At 38.4% G+C, this 23,282-nt stretch overlaps 1 protein-coding gene across 1 annotated transcript in view; it reads left to right on the forward strand.

Moving 5' to 3' along the window:
- The window catches only part of LOC138701127 (uncharacterized), a 65,473-nt gene that overhangs the window by 22,880 nt on the left and 19,311 nt on the right, over positions 1-23,282 (forward strand). The window contains exons 3-4 of the mRNA XM_069827724.1: positions 19,924-20,040; positions 22,837-22,980. Coding sequence (XP_069683825.1) covers positions 19,924-20,040; positions 22,837-22,980 — 261 coding nt within the window. The remainder of the gene's footprint in view (positions 1-19,923; positions 20,041-22,836; positions 22,981-23,282) is intronic.

Here is a 23,282-nt window from a genome sequence, read left to right on the forward strand (position 1 = left end):
ATGCTATGATTCTGACGTCTAAATAATTCTGTAAGGTTTTATAATAATTAATGGTTAGCAATGCTTATTTAAAGAACCCCAATTTCCGTCAAAAATAAAAAGGAACGCCACATACAATCACGTCTATCCTGACTGCCGTGCATCCGGTTAGCGGATCCGGTCTCCGAAGTAGTTCCCTGCCTGCCAGAATATACGAGCCTTGTTTCAGGATACTCGGAATGATTACATAGGCGAATGTAATTCTATCTCTGGCGAACAATCTCTGACACATCAGTTTCCATGTACAGGTATTACACATCGCCACAGTTTTCTAAATATAAAGCTCTGAAATATAAAGAACGATACCTTCACTGGTTGGGGGTTGTGCGCGTATGGAAATCCTATACTTATGAGTACTTGTGTTATCTTTATATGCAAATATTTTTTTTTCGCATTCAAATATGATTATCAGTATAAACACGTCAGAATTTTATTCACGGTAACAGCTGTGTTCAACCAATATGTTTTTGGATCTGTACAATTCGTGTAGTATGATACATTTTATATTATAATATAACCAGCTGCAATGTACGCAATAACTGAAGAGCGCAGGTTTGACCTTGAGTAGAGGCCATGGCCGTCGGTTCGAATTCCGCCAAGGGCATGAATGTTTGGCCGTTGTGAACGTGACGCCTCCTGTGTTTTCTTAAGTGGAAATTGGACATTGTGCTGCCCTCACGTTATGGGAGCCCACTCTCTTTCGTTTCCATCTGCTAGGGTCTATATGAACGTAAGATAAATCTCGCCATGTGCATTTATTAATCGTATTGTAACTAACGAAAGCGTGCGTGTGTGCCTGTTGTAACACCATACGAGTTTCTTTTCGGTCCCGGATATATGATGGAGGCGATAAAGGTTTATAATGGTCACCAGATAGCGTATACCGATCCTCAGTTTCAGTTATTGTTGTTAAAAATAAAGAAAGATTTTTCTTACATTTGTAAATATATTTATAAACAAATAAATATATTAGAATTAATATTCATGGCGGGCTGAACATCTCTGACATCTCTTCGTCTTCATCAGTTTATCAATATCCGGTTGAAGACCACATGAGCTTAGTCTCAAACCACCAAGCAAGTGAAAGTGTGTTATCTTAGCACGTGACACGCTCTTAATAATGTTCATTTTAGAAAACAATTGCTCACATGATGAACAGGTTGAGCCAAACATAGATGTACAAAGTGAACGTCCTGCAAATGAACGCAATTCAGGGAAACCCTCTGCTGATAAAAATCCGTATAAATCAACCGCGACACCTAATTAATGTAGTCATACTGTTTCGTACAGTACTTGTATTATTTCAAACTTCGAGATTACATAGTTTCTGAATGACGTAGGATAGCTAAAAAGTTATAAATTTTCTCCATGAATTTAAATTTAAAAAGAGTCACAGATGCTGCATGGTAGAGGCGCATGTACGTATCTGTACACAACAATTAATATTAATCTTCCCTTTCCTTGCGGAATAAAATTGGTAAAGGCGAAGCAGTTACTTCATTCCGGAATGTAATACCAACATGCGTCCGCCTCCTTGATCTTGAGGTTGCGTGCTGGACTCCTGATCAAGGTAGCCCGGGTTCGAATGCCGGGGATTAATTAGGATCTCTTCACGGGGATTGGTTATCTGTCCATTGTCCCAGTGTGTGTGGTGTCTCGCAGTGACCCCCGGGTACCCTGACCCAGTAAACGGGGAAGTCTTGCAGTGTGTGTATGTATTCAGTAGAGTTGTGGATCTAGGCACAGTAAACCTCAGGCTGTGGTGCCGAAATTAGTAAAAAAAAAAATACTATCATGCCATTAAACTTAAATGATTAAAGTATAGTACGTTGATATACAGGGTGTTTCCGACGTGGTCTTACAAACTTTCAGGGATGATGGCGAAGGGCACATGTATCAATTTGAGATAAGAAACCCTGGTCCGGAAATGACCGAGTCGAAAGTTACAAGCAAAAATAGTTGTGTGGAAATGAAATAATTTTATTCCTCTGTACACCTTATTTATATGTATTTATCTGTACATCTTACACATACTGTATTCATCTGACGTTGTTTACGTTGTCTACTTACAGTATTCCATTCAATGGGCTGTCTGAGGGATGGGGACAGGAAACTATGCTAAAGCAATGCAGATAGCGTAATGTGTAACGGACATGGTCGGTCCTGATATGCACGTCTGTAGACAGCAGTGTATGTGTACAAGTTGCAGTGTCCAGTCGATCAGTCCTAGCGAAATGGAGGAGTACACGAGAGCGGAATAAGTAGGCCTGATTTTCGAATACGGATGAGCTAATGGGAACAGTAGACCAAGCTCACAGATTGTATCAGTCCAAGTACCCACGTAGGAGACATCCGGCCCATACCATCTTTCCACGACTGTTCCTAAGGTTAAGGGAAGGAGGGCACGTGGTGCCAAATTACAATTCCATTTCCACACAACTATTTTTGCTTATAGCTTTCGACTCAGTCATTTTCGGACCATGGTTCCTTATCTCAAATTGATACATGTGCCCACGTAGGAGACATCCGGTCCATACCATCTTTCCACGACTGTTCCTAAGGTTAAGGGAAGGAGGGCACGTGGTGCCAAATTACAATTCCATTTCCACACAACTATTTTTGCTTATAGCTTTCGACTCAGTCATTTTCGGACCATGGTTCCTTATCTCAAATTGATACATGTGCCCTTCGCCATCATCATCGCTGAAAGTTTGTAACACCACCTCGGAAACACCCTGTATTGTGTGCCGAAATTAAACAGAGGTGAAAAACAGCCGGAAAATGTTGTCTATAATATGAACATAATGCTTTTTGTTTGATAGTCTAGATTAGAAACAAAAATATACAAATATATGAAGAATTTCTGTTGCCTGCAGCTCTCTATCACAGATAGGTTTATTTTACGTGCCGTAGGTCTACGACACGTGGTCCACAGCTTTATTTTTCTCCCGGAGGAAGTGATGTCAAGAATTTTATCGCCCTCGGCCGAGTTTTAGTCCGCTAATCTCAAATCTAAAGACCAGTGGTAACCGCGAGACCGCCGAGGATGACGTACTCGTAACTGTTATGAATAATAATTATGTATACGATTTATCAGTGCAACAAATTTACGTGGGTAGTGAACTATATGAAATTATAGCTACAGTTGCTATCGGAAAGAAATATGAAGAGGTAAAGCTCGCATCACGCTTTTATGGTTGACTTGACACTAACTGGCCGAAAGACTAGGGACGTGGATATGTGGCAAAACGCGGAAAACTCGGAAAAATATTTAACGTAAATAAAATAAAGGATAGTAAATTCCATTTGTAGACTGTACATTAAAAGTGAAAAATTTGACAAGCTGAGAAACATATCGAGGGCATCATATCAGAAGGACGTATCAACAAATGCAGCGTTACTGAAATGTTTTAGTGGAATCTATTAATTTATGTTTCAAAACAATCGTTTGAGAATTACAATGGGCATGAGGTAGGATCAAAAAAAGTACACTGTTAAGTAGACAATATAGCAAAAATTATTCTATATTTAAATGACTCTAATGTAAGCTTGCAGTTTTGTTGATATGCCCTTTTGTAATGATGTCTTATATTTTTATATTTATAGTGTGTCGGTCTTTATACTTTGATTTGGTATTCACATGACATACAACATTTCTGGTGTTCGTGATTACTTTACGTCAAAAACATGCGATAGTTGAGTAGAGGCAGTGATAAAATAAATAAGACCTTAAGATTTAAACCTTTGTTTTACATTTTTATGAGCGTGTTCAGTGACACTGTGATGTCCTCCAGGTATTGCTGTATTTTATGAAAGCTTATATCCGACTAACCCATGTTTCACGAATCAGTAGGAACATCCAACTGGACGCTCAACCAAGAACAAGGACCGACTCCTAGCTAGGTCAACTAGTCATGGGGACGGTAAACAATTTATAGCCAATAAAAATAAAAAATAAAATTTCGGTACTTTCAAGAACATCGAGTGAAGGAAATAAATCACTTTAAGGCTATTTACTTTCGAATTCTGCATTCTTTTCTTGCTAACAACTGCTGCAGAGGGTGTGAAATTTTCACAATTTCTTGTTACATATATAACAGATAGATATGACCAGGATATTCTTCTGTGTCTCGTAGTAGATTTTCTAGCTACAAATTTGCCTAATCTGGGTTTGATTCCCGCTTAGTTTGGCTTGGTTTTTCGAGGACCAGATCCAGAACGAGTCCTTGTACTGAAATTTACTTTGGTCCATTGTATTTGAATTTGTATTTATTTTGTTAATAATTGTAACATAAAATATAATATAAACAGATAAAACTTTAGCTCACCCCTGAAAGAGTAGAACTTGTGTTCAGGGGCGGATTCCTGAATTTAAGTTAAGAAGTATATATATATATATATATATATATATATATATATATATATATATATATATACATACATACGATGATCGTCCCAAGTCCGACAGGTGGCTTGGCTGGCATTCATGAATCCAATGCTGACAGGTGGGTAAATACACCCAAGACTTCGCCACACTCACTATTGCAGATGATAGATGAAACGAAGGGAATGTGGAGAGTACTGGTGGAATGATATAGGGCGACAAGAGAACTCCGAGGAAAATCCTCTGCAACGTGTGATTTTTAAACTACAAATTTTATCATGACCTGTCCGGGGATCAAAGACCAGCGCACTAGCGCTTGAATCACAGACGAGCTTGATTCCAGCTGAGAAAACTGAGATTTACTTTAGGTTTAGCCTGTCCTTCAGAGTCTGGTATATATTTCTAGCCTTGTCCTTTACAACCCTCTCTCTCCCAACTTTCTTCAACTCCCAACCAATGACTCTGGTTCTTTTATGCGTTCAGAAGTATAGTCTGCTTCACAAGTGTGTCCAGCATTATTGTCCCTAACCTAAGAATAGCACTGTAGTTTTAAACGTAACGTTACAGATATGTTCTGTCGTTCTCTAAATGGGCAATGCAAAGCTCGAGATCACCGAGCCAGCGAGGGGGACACTCTCAAGATCGTCCAAGCAATGGTGTGAATGTAATATATTTTAATTGAAGTATTCTATAACAATTCTAACAGATGTTTTCCGAAACTTGTTATTGCTATTGTTAGTAAAGAAAAATATAACCGTACAGTATCGTAGCTATGTCTATGACTCAGAGCGCTAGAACGCTGATATTTCATCCAGGCGCAGGCGGCACGGTTTCGATTCCCGACTATGTCGCGATGAAATTTGTTGTGGACAAAGCAGATGTTACAGCGGTTTTCTCTGGGTACTCCCTTTTCCTTTATTCATTCCACTAACACTCTCCACCTTCTCTTCATTTAATCTAACATATGCAATAGCAAAAATAGGTTGAGGTGAAGTCTTGGGGTAGTGGGTTTCCGATGCTGATATAGGAAGGGCTTGTGGCTTCCTGAGACGGGACATAGCTCTGCCAGGGCTGAGATAGGATGACCCATTTGCCAGCCTCGGATCCACGAATGTTGCCCAGGCCACTTGTCGGACTTGGACAATCATCGCATGTATAGGACGCATAAGGAAGAGACTAGTGAAGTGCTTTGTATGGAGTGTGGCATTGTATGGAGCAGAAACATGGACATTACGACGAAGTGAAAAGAAGCGAATAGAAGCATTTTAAATGTGGATATGGAGAAGAATGGAACATGTGAAGTGGACAGACAGAATAAAAAATGAAGCTGTGGTGGAAAGACAGTGAAGAAAGAATGATGCTGAAACTGATCAGGAAGAGGAAAAGGAATTGGTTGAGTCACTGGCTGAGAAGAAACTGCCTACTGAAGGATGTATTGGAAGGAATGGTGAACGGGAGAATAGTTCGGGGTAGAAGAAGACATCAGATGATAGACGACATTAAAGTATATGGATCATATGAGGAGACAAAGAGGAAGGCTGAGTTTGCAGTGAAAGACCTGCCCTTGGGCAGAACACTAAATGAATGAAATAAATGAATAGGCTAGAATAACCCTAACGGTCCGACCCTCGAAATGCCAACTCAGATCAAAGCGAGATGTAAATTTTACCTCTTCAAAATTTTCCAAGTCGAACTGTAAGTATAATTATTTCATTTATTTCACTAACAAAATAAATTTGAGATTATATTGATAACTAAGTCATACAAAGTCTACTGTTCAGTAACATTTATATGACTGGGATTTGAACATAAGACCTTTCATAACATATATTGGAAACAAATGTTAAATGTATGAAGAACTGAATTGACAGGAAGGCAGTAAGATGCTTTTAAAAGCTAACGCAGTCACCACCTGTTCAGAAAAGAACTCTTTATCTTTTCTTGGAACAGTTAGCGAGGGTGGAAATTTCTTGTGCCATGACATACTGATCTACTGTCAGGACCTAATATGTATAGCCCTGTCTGAGAGGTCTGAAGATTCTATGGGGAAAAGACCAGGTACTGACGGTTGGGGATAGCATGTCATAAAAAAAGGAAAATATGACGTAATACTGCCAGTTTGAAGTATGTAGGCTATATTGTGTAAAACTGCAGACAACCCCAGCATGCTTTGAATAATTCGGAACTTGTTTATGAAATGGATATGTATTATTTGAATTTATGTGATTATCATGATACACTTAAACATGAAGAAAACAAATTAGGTAAGAGAAATGTTTTTTGCATATTCCTACAAGCCAAGCCTATCACTTACATACTACCCTTGGCTCGGTTTTTCGAGGTCCGTACCCGGGAGGGATCCTTGCTTTTGCCAATTGTGCGCCCTATTCGGAACGATCCAGCCGGGTATCGAATTCAAGCCCCTGGATGAAAGATCAGCAACTCGCTGATCACAGACACAGCAAGTCAATGTCTTCTTTATCTTTGTTTTCGGTTTTCTAAAGGAACACTTCCATGCTTTTAAACATCTGTTCTGTTTATCGGAATTTGAACAGTACATTTGATTCATGTGCTGATGTGTTACCAGAATAAAACTCTTTGGAGGAGTCAATAAATGATCTGGCACACCGCAATTCTGCGCAACTATTGTGCTTAGCAAGAAGCCATGAATACAGAATAATGGTAAAATTAGGGGCAATCAATAGCAGAATTGTATTGGCATTCTGGACATACAAAGGCTATTCAGAGTAGTTGAGGTGATAATATTGTTATATTGTAACAGTGGTACAATGAGAATTTGAGGGAGAATTAAATACGAAGATAAAAACAGCTCTTTTGTTCACCACAGATCTTGGAAGATGTATCGGAAATCAAACCGAAATCGGCTCCCTGTATAGCCACCTTTTACCAGAAAACTGACGTAGCGTGGTGGTAGTAGTATTAAATGTATTTGTAAGTGGAATGAAATATCTTACTTTTGGGATTTAAAGACTGCCATGAAATTAATAAAAACAAAGTTTTGCATACATGGCCGAATTCTCAATAATACTTACACAAAATTATATACAATAATAACTTTTCAGTTTGATAAAAGAACTTAAATATTTCGAAAAGCGTACGATGTATAATAAGAAAGTATATGTCAACTCCATGAGACTCACACTTTAACTTATGTCACTGTAACCAACATACAGCAATATGGGATCAAACATAGTTGTAGGTCCTGAAAGGAAGAGTGAACTCCTAACACTACATCCATCACAGCGAACTAACACGCCAATTCCCGTCTCTCGCCTACACCAATTGACTCTGCTAAGGTTCGCTACGTATCCATGTTTTATGCAAGCAATCGCACATGTCCCTAGATCAGCCCTCCCCCATACGTAGCTAACCAATAATCGAAGAAATGATAAGAATGTTATAATGAAATGGAGTTCGGCAAGAATTATGTTAATGCCTACCATGGACAAACGAACCCCGGGAAAAACTCTAACTGCGTTATTATTCGCCACGAGTGTAACTATACATTTTTCAAAATTCCAGGCCTGATCATGAATCGAACCCGGACCTCCTGTGTGACAGGCTGATGAAAGATCAGCAACTCGCTGATCACAGACACAGCAAGTCAATGTCTTCTTTATCTTTGTTTTCGGTCTACATGGTCTACATCATGCATCCATAGCAGGGGCTAATTGAAGCCTGAGCACAAAAAGGCTGTAAGTGACAAAGAGAAAAACCCCTAAAAACAGGTTTTCTTGTGCAACTAATAGGCTTATTGTAATATCATACATTTTGCACGTCTATGAGAGAAGCTACGTTATAAATAAAATTACAATGAAATTTATCCTCTTATCTTAGTGAAATAAGCCAGGGACATAGATTCTTCTTCTTCGGAGAAACTAATTTTCAAAGGTATTGGCACTTAAAAGCTTTTTTATGTCCAATCGTCAATTGTGCGCTACTCAAGCGGGAATCGAACCCAGAGAGCACACGACAGACTCAAATAGAATATACATATGCACAAGAGACATTGAGTACACAAGTGGGACCTTATTTCAATGCCAAACGTGTCTCCGAACCAGACGACAGTACAAACATTCGATAGAAGCAAGGAAATACTCGGGGCAGAAAGCATCTCATTATGACAGACGGTTGTCTAATGACCATGCGACATGACTTGCTTATCTCTGTATGTTGAGCGTTCTAATCTCGTTCAATACAGTAACTTATATGACTACAATTGGACTCACGAGATACAATATATTGTTGTCAAGCATTGGCTAGAGTGTCTGGCTATAAATCCAGAGCGCACGGATTCGATTCTACCTAGAAATTGAAGATATACGGGAGTGTATTACAGCAGTTAAAAAGCGGAGAATGCTGTTTCGATCCGCAATTGAGTCATAGGATTATTTCAATTGGTCTCATTCAGTTACGTCAAAGATATTACATATTCATTACCCTGCAAAATCATTCCCATATTCATGAATAAAAATTGAGTCAGATGTCGAAACATTGCTGTTTTTTTTTTCTGACGTAGAACTTTCTTCTCGACAGGTATGGCGGAGAGTGTTAATTTGGCGATTCGCTGTCACAGAATTATAATCTCCCTCATTCGCCTTGTATTCCTTTTGTTCTTCTTATATTTTTCTTGTTCTCATTGTCTTCCTCTTGCTCTCCTTGTATTTCCCAAGATCCTAGAACTACGTCTATCTGTTTACTAGGTATAGAGAGATAACTTGGGAATTGACTGCCACATAAAAATGTAACCCCATGTACTCCCTGTATTCCCCTTTATCTCCTTCTCTTATCCTTGCTCTTCTTGTATTTCCCTAGAACTACGTCTTTCTATTCTCTAAGTATAGACGGTAACTTGGGAATTGATTGTCAGATAAAATGCAACCTTCCTTGTATTCCTCTTATTCTCCTTGTATTTATCTTGTTCTGCTGGTATTCCCCTTGTTCTCCATGCATTTATCTGGTTTTCCTTGCGTTCTCCTTTTTCTCCTTGGACCCCCCTGTTTTCCTTGCATTCCCCTTATTTTCTTCGCATTCCCTTTCTTCTCCTTGCATTTCCGTGGTTATCCTTTTACTCCCTTGTTAACTTTGTATTCCTATTATTCTCGTACTTCCTCTGTTCCTCTCATATTCCATTTTCCTCCTTGTACTCTCCTTCTTCCCCTTTTCGTCTTGCATTCCGCTTGTTCTCCGTATTCCCATTGTTCATTTTCCTTGTATTCACCTTGTTCTCTTGCATTTCTCTTGTTCTAGTTGCATTACCCTTGTACTCCTTGTATATGCACCTGTCGATTTTTTTATCAGTAATAACTGCGCTGTGTCAAGTGTGAGGTTATCTAACATGGATTAAATTGATAAAAGCAACATGTTATTTGGAGAGATCAATCCGAGGTTTCGCTATGGGATTTCCTGATATTTGCAACTTAAAATAGTCCACACCTCCTATACTCTCTCTCTCTCTCTCTCTCTCTCTCTCTCTCTCTCTCTCGTCTTAATGTAATCTGCTTCAATGTCAATGATGTATGAGTGGTAGATAAATGGTAATAAATAGATATGCAACAGTGGGAAACAGTCGGTGTTTACACTCCTTTCAGTTGTAGCTTGATAGCGTTGTGAACTAATAAGTTTAGTGAACGCCTTCAGCAACAGGAAGAACAATTTAAAGGAGCTAAGCATGATTTTATATCTGCAATATCTGTATGGACTAATAACTATTCTGCTATTCGTAATTATATTCAAGCCTGTGATTAGTGTTCTTAAGTTCACGAAACCGATTTTCATGTTTTGTAGAGTAGGCCTACAAAATGTATATCCTGAGTTGTATAAGTGAAACCCCCAAATCATGAACACGCACACACGCACACGCATCGTTCCACCGAATAGAGTAACCACGCACATACGTACAGGCTTCGTATTCTCCCTCTTCATCTGATTTCAGTTAAAATGTTTCGAAGAATATTGCAATGCGGCTGGAAATTTCGAGTATTTACTCAAGGTTGGTTGCAATGATAGAGAGGTAATGGAGTTACGGCAACGGAAACGGGAGTGTCCTGCGAAAACTTAACCACATACACTACTTTTAAACCGCAAATTCTTCGAGTTCGTCGGGGTTAGCTTGAAATTCTATCCCCGGATATTTTTCAGTCTTCATCAAATGTAGGGATTTTACACCTTATTTCAATTTCATGGTCACACTTCCATATGATTATTATTAAGCATTAGTTATACAATAACTCGGTGCATATAATCTAAGAAACTCTCAAAGCTTTTACTGACGCGTTCTCAGTGTGACAACTTCTTGTTATTCGGCATACATCAACGCGATAGTAAAATTCTTACCAAACTCTCTTCAACATGGCTGCAATCATATCAATGATTCGATATCTTACTTCTTAAAGTTCTTGGGGTATAAGTGGCACATCCTTCACATACCCCTAAAGAAAGGAGTCACATGGGGTCACGTCTGGTGACCTGGGAGGCCAAGATTGGTGGTAGCACGTCCAATCCAACGATGCTGGAGATGGTCAATTCGGAAATGTGTACGAAACAATATTTGTACCATTGTTACTGAATTTGTTTTCGCAAGCTCTGACTTAGGGACGAGTGGGGTTGCCTGCTCGAAACCTGGGCACTGAGCGAACCTTAATGTAGTCAGCCGGTGTGCCTAGTTTGAGGTTAGCGCAATACATCTTCTAAGTCGCAGTACTAGGTCGTAGTGCCCCCTCCCGAAATTCAGTTCAATTCACCATTGCTAATGGGATTAACATCTTCAATGTTATGCTCTAATATTACACGCTCTTTAAGTTTAAATGATTACTATACATATCACTACAACAAGTCACGTCACAAAAATATCAGACAATTTTTTTAATTATTGTATTGTCGACGGTATTATCGGGCGGAACAAGAAGCATCTCTAGGCACCAGCACAAGTAGGCTTTTTGTGTATACTACTTATGGAATCAGTTGCATGTCGATTGTGCTACCCGATAAGTCGAGTCCACTAACATCTGCATCACGCATTCGTCCCAACCAATAATCATAACAAAACAAATCATGATAATTTATTATTGAACAGCCTACGCATATTGTGTAAATATCAGTACCGGTATCAGAAAACAATGATGTGATTCTTGCGCAGATGACTCTAATTAGACATTTTCGTTTAAACAGACAGAACATGCAGGAAGAATATACGCTCACTTCATAGCTGGTTCATTTTCTTCTGTTTAGCGCACTAACTTTGCAATATAATAAGTAGACTGATGACGGAGTTATACGTATTCGTACTCTGTTCCTGTTCGGAAACGGGCTGCTCTACTGTTCCTTCCCCCTCAAATAATTTACTTAAATAGAAATACCGTAATTCGTACATTGTATCATTTGTGCGATTTGTAGCGTAGATAATTGCAGGCATTCAGGGAATATCATGTCTGCTAGCTGTATTCAGCAAGCTGTAATCCCAAGCGTCCAGTTTATGTAACTGCAGCGGTCATGAGCGTGCAGTCCCATGGCAGAAGAGCATCTGTCTGTTCTGGACAACAGTCTTAGTATGTCGTTCTCAATGCTCGAGTAGTCAGTCACCATATTTATCAATAAATCCTAAATTCACAGCTTCTAACCCAGCCGAGTATGAAGAGATTTTTAAGAGTGGTAAAAATTCTCAGCCTTCCTCATTTTGGGAAGAAAATAAAATGGGACTCTTGCGGATTGGCAGTATCTGTTCCTGAGTGAGAGTGCAGGCAAATTCATCAACTAATTTTAATCCACATCAAAATTGAACTCAGCACTGATAATTTTAACGGTTGTGTAGCAATGTCTGCAAAGAGGGGGAAAAAACATGTGAGATTTGTGTGTAGGAGTTGGCCTAACAATGTTAATAAGCTCGTGCCTCTCGTCGAATTGCGGACGTTGTTAGATATGCACAGCAGAGAAACGAATACACAAAAAAAAAAAAATAGCTACTCGTACTAACTGCAATACAGATTTGTCCGTATATGACGCCACGGTACGTATAAACAGAAACGTTGCCTGGCACAGTGTGCCTGTCGTATGCGCCGAAGTTCAAGAGCAGTCGTCGGGCGTTGCATGCGTACAGTTCACCTCAGTCTGTCATGAGTTACTGAAGGGATTACTCGTTCGGGGTCTGTAGCATTGAGCTATTTAAAAGAAGAAAGAACTGCGTAATTTCACTATGCTGCACATCATTATGAAGAACTAACTTACGTGTAGTTGCGATCATCTGTCGACAAGATGAGCAAGGGGAATACCAGGAGAATAAGAGGAAGGCAAGCGGAATAAGAGTATACTGCAATAACAACAAGGTCAATACAAGGAGAAGGGGAAGCCAATTAAAAGGAGATGAATACAAGGAGAATAATGGGACGACAAAGAGAACAAGGGGAAGATAAGGAAAATAAAGAGAACATAAAGTGAAAAGGGGTAGACAATGAAATTTGGTGAAATACAAAAACAGAGAAACGAAAAGGAGAACAAGGGGAATACAAAGCGAATAAGAGGAATACAAGGAGAACAAAAGAACGATAAAGAGAACAAGGGTGAGAGGGGATTGTATTTTCATGTAAGGTCAATTTCCAAGTTACCCCACTCTCCTTATCTAGTGAGGCGGAAGACATAGTTCTACGTCAAAACAGTCGTACGGTACTCTTGACGGAACTCGAACCCACTACCATGACTCATACTTATTTAAAGCTACACATCAGCCGTCACGTACCTGTACAGTGCATGGCCATTTGGCTCTTCGATGTAGGATTTTTTATTTTTATTGCATTGAAATATGACGTAGTCTTCATTCTTCGTCAACCTAATTCATACGAACAAATGGTGAGGGATTCCCGTTACGTGGGCTGGACACGACACTCGAGACAACAGGCGGGATTCGAACTAGCGATCATGGTTTGCATGCAGCTTCGCCGTAACACGATCAGCTTGTCATCTTCGGGCCACAGTTAATTATCGTCGCAGTCGTGATTCCTTGTCCTGCTTCGCCCTCACGTTGCTTGACGTCTTGATCAGGCCTTACAATGTATTTCTGTTCCCTTTCTCATATTACGAAGTACTGTATAAAGAGAGAATATTGTGATGCTACAATAAATTTATTTTCAGAAAAACTCAGCTTTCTGGCATGTTTCCATACTAAAAATGTGGTGTACGGTATTCGTATCTATTTGTGAACAGCACTTTCTCCTGATGGATTTTGTCCACATTCAGTAGCCTACCTACCAGTCAAGTTATCCTGATTTTATCATCCTAAATAGAGAATAAAGAATAGCGTATTCAGAATGCGTGTAGTTTGAACTTTTTACTTTGCTGTTGAAATATAAAAACTCAAAGCGTTTCGAATTTACAATAAAATCGACGTTTCCTCCAATACTTGGACAGCACTATAAGTAAGTTGATAATATTTCAAATACTTAGGGTGTACTATAATATAAGCTGCCAGGAAAAGGAGAAAAATGGAAACGGCTAGAAGCATTTGAAGTATGGATATGTAGAAGAATGCAGTATGTGAAATAGACAAAATAAAAATGAAGATATGCTAGAAAGAATGGGTGAAGGAATAATTATGCTGAAACTGATCAGGAAGACAAAAAGGAATTGGATGGGTCACTGGCTGAGGAGAAGCTACCTACTGAGGGATGTACTGGAAGAAATGGTGAACGGGGAAAAAAGTTCGGAGCAGAATAGGATATCAGATGATAGAAAACATTTAAAACAATATGGATCGATGTAGAGACTAGAAGGAAGGCGGAAAATAGGAAAGATTGGAGAATGCTGGGTTTGTAGTGAAAGACCTGATTGTCTTCTACAGCAATATGGCCACGAAGGAAAACACCGGAAAATATTGCAACAATCTACACTTCTACAGTATGTATCTATGCATTAGTCATCATCACATACCTTTCATAGTGATTCATAAATTTGTGTTGACATACGACCGCGTAGAGTTTCTATTTTAATGTACTTACGGTCCTCGATCCAATACTGTAACCTGACCTGATGAAATTTCGTCGTCCGTTTCAATTACTTCAACACAAACACGTTTGAGCAGACTAAACTTGCACTGACTTGTTGGAGGTGCTCACACTTCTCATAAACAAAACGAGAACGGCTTATGTCCATGGACTGGCATAATAATCTCTAATAAATAATAAGAGAAATGATCTTTTAAAAAGTAATATGAATCACGATCTGATTAAACAAGGGTGCCCTTCATCGTCCATTCTTTTTTTACCTACATATTGATACAATCATTAAATAACGAAAATTATTTTTAAAAAGTAACTTTGAAATCCATAAAAGAGTTTTAATTAACTCCCTGTTTGCAATTGAGGCAAGAAGCGAAAATGACTTAGGCACCCATCTACAAATTAAGCAAAGTAACCAATGAATACAATTTAAAAAATCATCAACAAAAACAAAAGTAGTAAGATTTTACGGAAAGGATCTATGCGAGCAAAATAGTTTTAAATAATGAGACAATTATTGAACAAGTTATGAATTTGAAGTAGCTATATAAGTGTATATCTGGAATGCAGCAGATGTAAAGATATAGCCTAGGAAAAAAGTTAAGCATATTTCAATATTATGTGTAGCATATTAATTAATATACAGATCTTTAGGAGAGAGTGAGTAAGGACACCATGATGAAGTTATATCAGGTTTTAACTGTTCCTGTTCTTGTATATGGACCGGAATGTTGGACACTATCGTAAAGGTCTGGCCAAAAGGATAGAAGTGGTCGAAATTAAGCTTTGAAGAGCTTCCACTGAATAGAGACTAGCAGACAAACAAAGTAATAACAAATCTGTAAAGAATTGAATGTTTTTGACCTTACAGAAAAAATTTATGGATTTCAGAACAAAATTGTACGTTCATGTCCACAGAATGAACAATGAAATAACACCATCACAATACAAACCTATAGGTCGTAAAAACAAACAGCGTAGACTGACCATTTTATAACCTAAAGTGCATTTGGAATTGGAACAAGCTAACCCTTGTGTAATTATTATTATTATTATTATTATTATTATTATTATTATTATTATTATTATTATTATTATTATTATTATTATTTGACAGACGTACCGCCCCAGTCAAACTCCCCGCGTGGCAGTGTCAATAGGAAGATGTCAAAGACATTGAAACCCCGATAGGCTATATTATTATTATTGTTATTATTATTATTATTATTATTATTATTATTATTATTATTATTATTACTGTATTTGATTTCAACTTACAAACGAAATCACTTAAGCAAACTTACTATACTTTAGTGGTTCTTTCTAATACAAGTAGACAGTAGGCTACTCTTAAAGAAATCATATGTAAATCGTTGTTCCTGACATATCTACATATATACATATATTCATATATGAGGTCTCGCCGTCCTCATTGAATAATCAAGACTATCTATATGTAGTCAACATGTAGATATCTATTATTGGAGAAAAATCCGTTCCGGCACCGGAAATCGAACCCAGGACCCCTCAGCGCGCATAGCGGAGGGGTCCTGGGTTCGATTCCCGGTGCCGGAACGGATTTTTCTTCAATAATATGTATATATATCTACATATCCCTTTCAAATCATCGCTGAATTTAGCCTAAACTTTTACAATAATGGAGTTGTTCCAGTAAAATCACCCGTTACAAATTGTCGAACCGAACCTTGTATTACATCACCCACCTTCAACCGCTATAAATCCCTGCTGTTAAGGAAGTAGATCCTTCTATTGTAAGAAGTATATCCACAGTACGCTAGACCCTATTTTGAAAAGGAGCGAGATCTTTTGTCTGCTATCCACGCACCCAAAACTAAACCCATTTGTTTCACATAAAAAAATTCTGTCACGACCATTGCAGGGGAGACATAAATTTGTATTCCTTCTCGGCGAAATGTATGACAAGAGGACGTGTCTAATTTATAGCCTGACAGCATTGGTCCAGTGTCTCTTCCTTTTCAATGACGCGAAAAGCACACTCCTAATTTTCAGCTTAAAAGTGTTAATCTAGTCATACATCTATGAATATACGAATGAAATCAATTGATACCTTAGAATATAACATTGTTACACTTCATATTGCCTTGGCTGCCACACTTCGGATGAGACACTTTTTATACTCCAAAACTCTTATGCTACCGGAAAAAGCTTTCATAAAGATGCTTAGATGTAGTGACTTCTTTTGAGAAAATGGAGATTTCTTTCTTCTATTAGCGACTTTTTCAATCGAATGCGTTGATATCAATGATCAGAAAGAGAGGACAGTATATGTAAGCTCTCACTACTCAATGAAGAAAACTAACTTTCTCCTCATGATGGGGGCCGAAATCACAATAAATGAGATGGTTATTAGAGGAGAAAAATTCGCTCCGACACCGGGGATCGAACCCGGGTACTTGGTTCTACGTACCAAGTGCTCTAACCACTCCACAGCACCGGATCGAATCCCTCTCCTCTAGTGTTTTTCCCTTTGTGGCCTAACTTCAAGTTCGACATACGAGTATATGTTGACATATACAAGGAGCACACTCAATTATTACCATAACAGATATATTTTTTTTATTTATTTTATTGGGTTATTTTACGACGCTGTATCAACATCTAGGTTATTTAGCGTCTGAATGAAATGAAGGTGATAATGCCAGTGAAATGAGTCCAGGGTCCAGCACAGAAAGTTACCCAGCATAACAGATATATTCTGTAGGACTAAAAATTAATTTTTACGTAGATTCTTCGCCCAACAGTGCATAATATTGTGGAATCCCGGCCACCAAGTCACTCAATTGAGTGAGCTCCTTGTATAATGACACTTGACAATATATGTCAACATATAAGTCGAACTTGAACTCGTGCCACAAAGGAAAAACACTAGAAGAGAATGATTCGATCCGGTGCTGTGGATTGAACTTCGGCGTAGCTCAGTTGTTAGAGCATTTGGTACGTAGAACCAATGACCCGGAGCGAATTTTTCTCCTCTAATACCCATTGTTACTATAACATATATTCTGTAGGGCCAAAATTAATCTTTACGTGTAATTGAGATGGCTAACACTACACTGGAGACAGAATGGGTATAATATGTGAACAGAACCCATAGCTTTATGTCGTTCCCTTAAGAATTGTATCGCCCTCGGCCGGGTTTGAACACGCGAACCTCGGAATGTAGAAAAGATAGGAAGCTGCTTGAAAGTGATTATAACGAGGATGACGACGACGACGATGGTGATGATGATGAATAGAAAACAATTCCGGGAAAAGACTTTGTGTATAATACTCTAATTTGCTGCAGTTTCATGAACTCGAGGAATAGTGGTGACTTATACAGTCACTTCCCAAACAGGCCGGGCTGTTTTAAAATACTTCACATATTCTTTGTTTAGACTAATGTGGCTGTTTTTTCTTCTGTTTTTCACATTTATCTCAAGCAAAGTGTAAACATAACTTGGTGAACGTGAGGAATGCCAGGCCTCCACCGTGGTTTGAAGTGCTCGTTAGCTGCATGCTTCCCACCCCCTGCCGTACGCAAGTTTAATTTTGCTTCTGCGAAGTGAAAGACCTCTGAGCATTCGGCATTGCTGCACAGACATAACAGCGGAAATTGTACATTATAACGAAGTCGTTATTGTAATGGAATAAAAATAATGTGTTTGTTACATTTCTGTCAGTTTGTGACCAAACTTTATATTTCTTTTCCTCCTTTCTCTTCCTATACCTCTAACATTTTTCCTCATTACTTCTCATTCTCTTCCTATTCATCATTCTTCGTCTACTAATTCTTTCGCTCTTTTTCCTTCCCAATCTTCTTCATTTGTTCCATCTTTTCATTCTTACCGTCCTATTCTGTATTTTTTCTATTCCACTTTTTCTTCTTTTTTTTTCTCTTCCACGTATTCTTTTTATTCTCCTTTTTGTTCTACCTTTTTTAATTCTTATCTTTCACCTGTTCTTTCTCTTTCCAGTTATATCGTTTGCTTTCTCTTCCATATATTCCACTATTGTATTGTTTTTTTAGTGGGTTATTTTACGACGCCGTATCAACATCTCAGATTATTTAGCGTCTGAATTGAATGAAGGTGATAATGCTGGTGAAATGAGTCCAGGGTCCAGCACCGATAGTTACCCAGCATTTGGGTTGAGGGAAAACCCCGAAAAAACCTCAACTAGGTAATTTGCCCCAACATAGATTCGAACCTGGGCCACTTGGTTTCGTGGTCAGACGCGCTAATCACTACTCCACAGGTATGTATTGTCGCGGTCAACTAGGGAAACTACAATGAAAACATAACAAAACGAAACTAGAAGAGTTTTTTTACACATGTCACCTGATTCATCATAGTTTATTCGCACCTATGTGCTATAAATTACTGAAAGCGGGATTTTCTTTAGCGACAGGGTGTACCGGTAATTCTTCACTTCTTCTACCCATCAGTTCTCTCTAATTCTTCTCCTTCTTTTGCTCCATCAATTCTCTCTAATTCTTCTCCTACTTCTGCCACATCAAGTCGCTCTAATTCTTCTCCTTCCTCTGTCACATCAATTCTCTCTAATTCGTCTCTTTCTTCTGCTCTATCAGTTCTCTCTAATTCTTCTCCTTCTTCTATTTCATCAATTCTCTCTAATTTTTTTCCTTTTTTTGCCTTATCCTCTCTCTCCATTTTTTCTCGTTTCTTATAAATTCTCTCTAATCCTCCTTCTTATACTCCATCAATTCCCTTTAATTTTTCTCCTTCTCTTCTGTCTTATTCTCCTTCTGTCCATTCTTGTCTTATTTTCCTTCTTTTTCTCGTTTCATAATTTCGTACTTATTCTTTCTTCTTCTGTTTCATCTTTTCTTTCTTAATTTACTTCCTCTTTTTCTACTAAGTTACTTTCTTATCCTCCTCGTCTTTCTGTTTCATCCTGTTCTTTTCTGCTTCTTTTTGCCATTTGTTTTCTTATTCTCCTTTTCTCTCTTTGGTTCCATAGTTAAAATTTTTTTTTTCCTGTCTTCATTCGATTCTTTTTTTTTTCCTCCTTTTCCTGTTCCATCTTTTTCTTCTTATTTTCATTTTCTTATTTCAATTCCAGCTTTTTCTTTCTCCATAGTTATCTTCTAATTTTCTCTCCCCTTTCACTTCACCTTTTCTTCCTTATTCCCATTCTACCTTTTTCTATTTCTCCTTTTCTTTATTGTTCTCCTATTCCTTGCTACTGGTATCATCCTTGTTCTTTTCCTGCTTGTTAAAACGAGAACTTAATCTTCTGTCTTTTTCTCATAGTTTAAGTACCGGTATCATAATGTGTACTATATAGCCCTAATAATATTGTACTGTATATGTCCAAAATTTAACAAAACTCTGTAATTGGTTATGTGTATTTTATTATATTATGACACATATCATACCTAAAAAAACATTAGACAGATTTATGTCTTATTTTTCCTTTGCCCCATTCTTTTTTATTTTGTCATTACAGGATAAATCATCAGGACTGTCCAAAACAAAGACATCTAATGCCAAGAATGTGTTAAAAAATAGCTCCGGATCAAAAGAAGCAACACAGGAAAAGAAAGAAAAGAAAGTTATAGCAAAGGTTAGTAATTTATTGTGATGTTCAAGACTCTGTTATTTACTTTATATATTTCGCAGATAATTCATTTATGCTATACAGCTTCAGTGTTTTTCATGAAGAAATGTTACCGTTATTAAAACTGAAGCATTTGCTATAACAAGGATATTCGCGGTCTTAGGATATAAAGTAATATTGCTATTACCATAAAAGTAGTGACTCCTAAACTTATGATTGTTTAGTTTGTGTGTATGTGTATATACGAGGTCTGTCTAAAAAGTATCCGACCTTTAGCCAGAAAAAATATTTCAAATACCTGACGGGGTTGGGACCCTAATCCCCTTCAAAGTAGGCCCCTTGTGCTTGCACACACTTAGCCCACCGATCCTTCCACTGCCGGAAACACCTCTGGAAGTCTTCTTTTGGAATGGTGTTCAGCTCCGTCGTCGCATTCCGCATTATCTCTTCTCTACTCTCAAATTGGGATCCTTTCAGTGGTGTCTTCAATTTTGGAAACAACCAGAAGTCGCAAGGAGCCAGGTCTGGAGAGTAGGGAGGTTGGTGAACGGTTGTAATTCCATGTTTGGCCAAGAAAGTGTGTATCAATTGGGATGAATGTGCGGGGGCGTTGTCGTGATGCAAGTGCCAGTTGTTCGCCGTCCACATGTCTGGTCTTTTGCGCCGAACTGCATCACGGAGTCGCCAGAGAACATCGTGATAGTACTCCTTTGTCACCATTTGTCCTTCCGGTGCGTATTCGTGATGCACAATTCCAAGGACATCAAAGAAAACAGTCAGCATCACCTTGATTTTGCTTCGCACCTGCCGCGCTTTCTTCGGCCTTGGAGACTCGGGATGCTTCCATTGCGACGACTGTCTTTTTGTTCCTGGGTCGTACCCGTACACCCATGACTCATCTCCAGTTATCACGGTGTTCAGAAACCCAGGATCAGTGTTGGCGGTGTCCAGAAGGTCCTGTGCAACGTCACGACGGAGGTCTTTTTGTTCCGGGGACAACAACTTGGGCACGAATTTCGCAGCCACTCGGTTCATGTTCAAATCATCACACAAAATTGCATGTGCAGAATCTTTACTCACTCCAACCTCTTCGGCAATCTCCCGCACGGTCAAACGACGATCTGCCATCACCAAATTTCGCACCCTCTCAACAACAGCTGCACTCCGAGCAGTTTGGAGCCTGCCACAACGCTGCTCACTCTCCGCTGATGTGCGGCCATCTTTGAATCGGTTGAACCACTCCTTAATTTGTGTTACACCCATCGCATCTTCCCCAAACACCTGCTGAATCTTACGAATTGTTTGACTTTGAGAATCACCAAGCTTTTGACAAAATTTGATGCAGTATCTTTGCTGAATTCGTTCAGTCATCTTGCGAGAAAACTAAATCCGACAAACACCTAGAACAGCACCTTACTTGGCGACCACCAGCCAGTGACTGGCACAAGCGAATGCGGTGAAAAAATTCAAGCATGCGCATTACAGTTCCTCCTTCCACCATGCACAGTGGCGCCGCCTTAGAATCACAACTTTACGCGGGAAAAATTAAGGTCGGATACTTTTTAGACAGGCCTCGTATATAAAAGCCTTTTATGGTTTTCTATCTAGAAGGAACCACTAAAATGTAAACCACGGAATCTTACAATATGAAGGCTTTACCGGTAGCCTTTATTCCTACAACTCCTTTGCAATGATAATAAATAATGTAGTACTGGTAGTAGGCTTTATATCAGTAGCCTTCAACTTTTTGTAGACAAAGGAGCAAGTTAAGATCAATCAAGTACAAGTAGGCTGCATGTGTTGTGTATAGTATCTTGAACAGATATGATGACGATGAAAGATGAGGATAACAAACAGCACATGGTTTCTACATTCAGATAGTGGAAGGCACTATTGGATGTTGAACAGCAGAACTTTCTTTGCCTGGCAGTTGGAGCTGAAGGTTAATTATGTAAAGTAAAGGCCATTGTGAATTACACTTAAGACCTTAATCAGTCGAATATCAAAATGTCACACAGAACTCCCTACTTTTCTTCCCAGAGGAAACTGTAGTTTGAATATTTTCAATCAAAGAAAAAAAAAATCCATAACCCTAAACCGTGTTTGAACACGCGAGAATTCTGTCCAGGCAACCATATAGTAGCAACTATAATTTTAAAATAAGTTTAAATACAATGTAGCTACTGTATTTCTAAATATTTTGTTTAATTATAAAATAAAAAATAAGAATATTTTATGTCACATCTCAGTGCTCAAGGGCTACTTGAAAAATTAACACTGTAGCACATCGATATAATATATTTTTTTAATTTACTTTCCGTAAGCTGTAATAACTGTAATTATAGAATAAATATACTTTTGGGGTCTGGTAACTTTTTTCATATCCGGTTTGAAGAAAAAGTGGTGTTCCAATGGTAGAGATTGGGAGAAGGAATAGGCTTAGCTGGTAGGGAGATGTACTATTATAAACACAGGAAACAATGTCTATGTTTAAATATAGAGTACTGGTATATCCTTTTGTAATTATAGGAGTTAAAATACACACTATTGAAGGTGACATAGATTCTTGTTATAAATACATTTACAGCTAGCCAAAGTAACGAATATACTGAAATTGAGTGCACTCTTAAACAGGGTATTCAGAACTACTGTAGTTCTATTCCGTAGTTTTCTTTGGGGATTTAGGTTTATGATGACATACTACCCTTAACTCAATACCTATCCTCTTCTTCATAGAATCAGTAGACCACTCGTGTTACAAATTCTAGGCCTGGCTGTACAGTCTACTCATTTATTTTACAGAAGCTTCCACTGACGTCCCTAACTGATGCTGAGTATGAGGAAATTTTCTCATCAGCAATCAAGAGAATACTTGCTGTGGAAGATATTCCTCCTTCAGATGTGAAACATGATTCAGGAAGCAGTGATAATGAAGACGATATTGAGGTAAGATTTTATATCGACTATTAAAAATATACACATTGATTAATAATAATTAACGTGCCTAACTTGAAGAAGTGGTTAATAATTTCCATAAACATGCATCCGATTTTCAATAGTTGGAAAGTTATCGAATTTTCTTTTATTTCTGACAACCACATTCTTCTGAACTGTGCTTCAACTCTCGAGTGGTAAACAAATAATAACTCAATCCTTAATAGAACTATGTTAAGCTTCGATAAGTACATACAGTCTTGTATAAGTCTGTGAAGTTCCACTCATGATGCTGTACAAATGTTCTAATATCG

The sequence above is a fragment of the Periplaneta americana genome, chromosome 6 (genome assembly GCF_040183065.1).
Source record: "Periplaneta americana isolate PAMFEO1 chromosome 6, P.americana_PAMFEO1_priV1, whole genome shotgun sequence".
Classification (NCBI taxonomy): Eukaryota; Metazoa; Arthropoda; class Insecta; order Blattodea; family Blattidae; genus Periplaneta; species Periplaneta americana.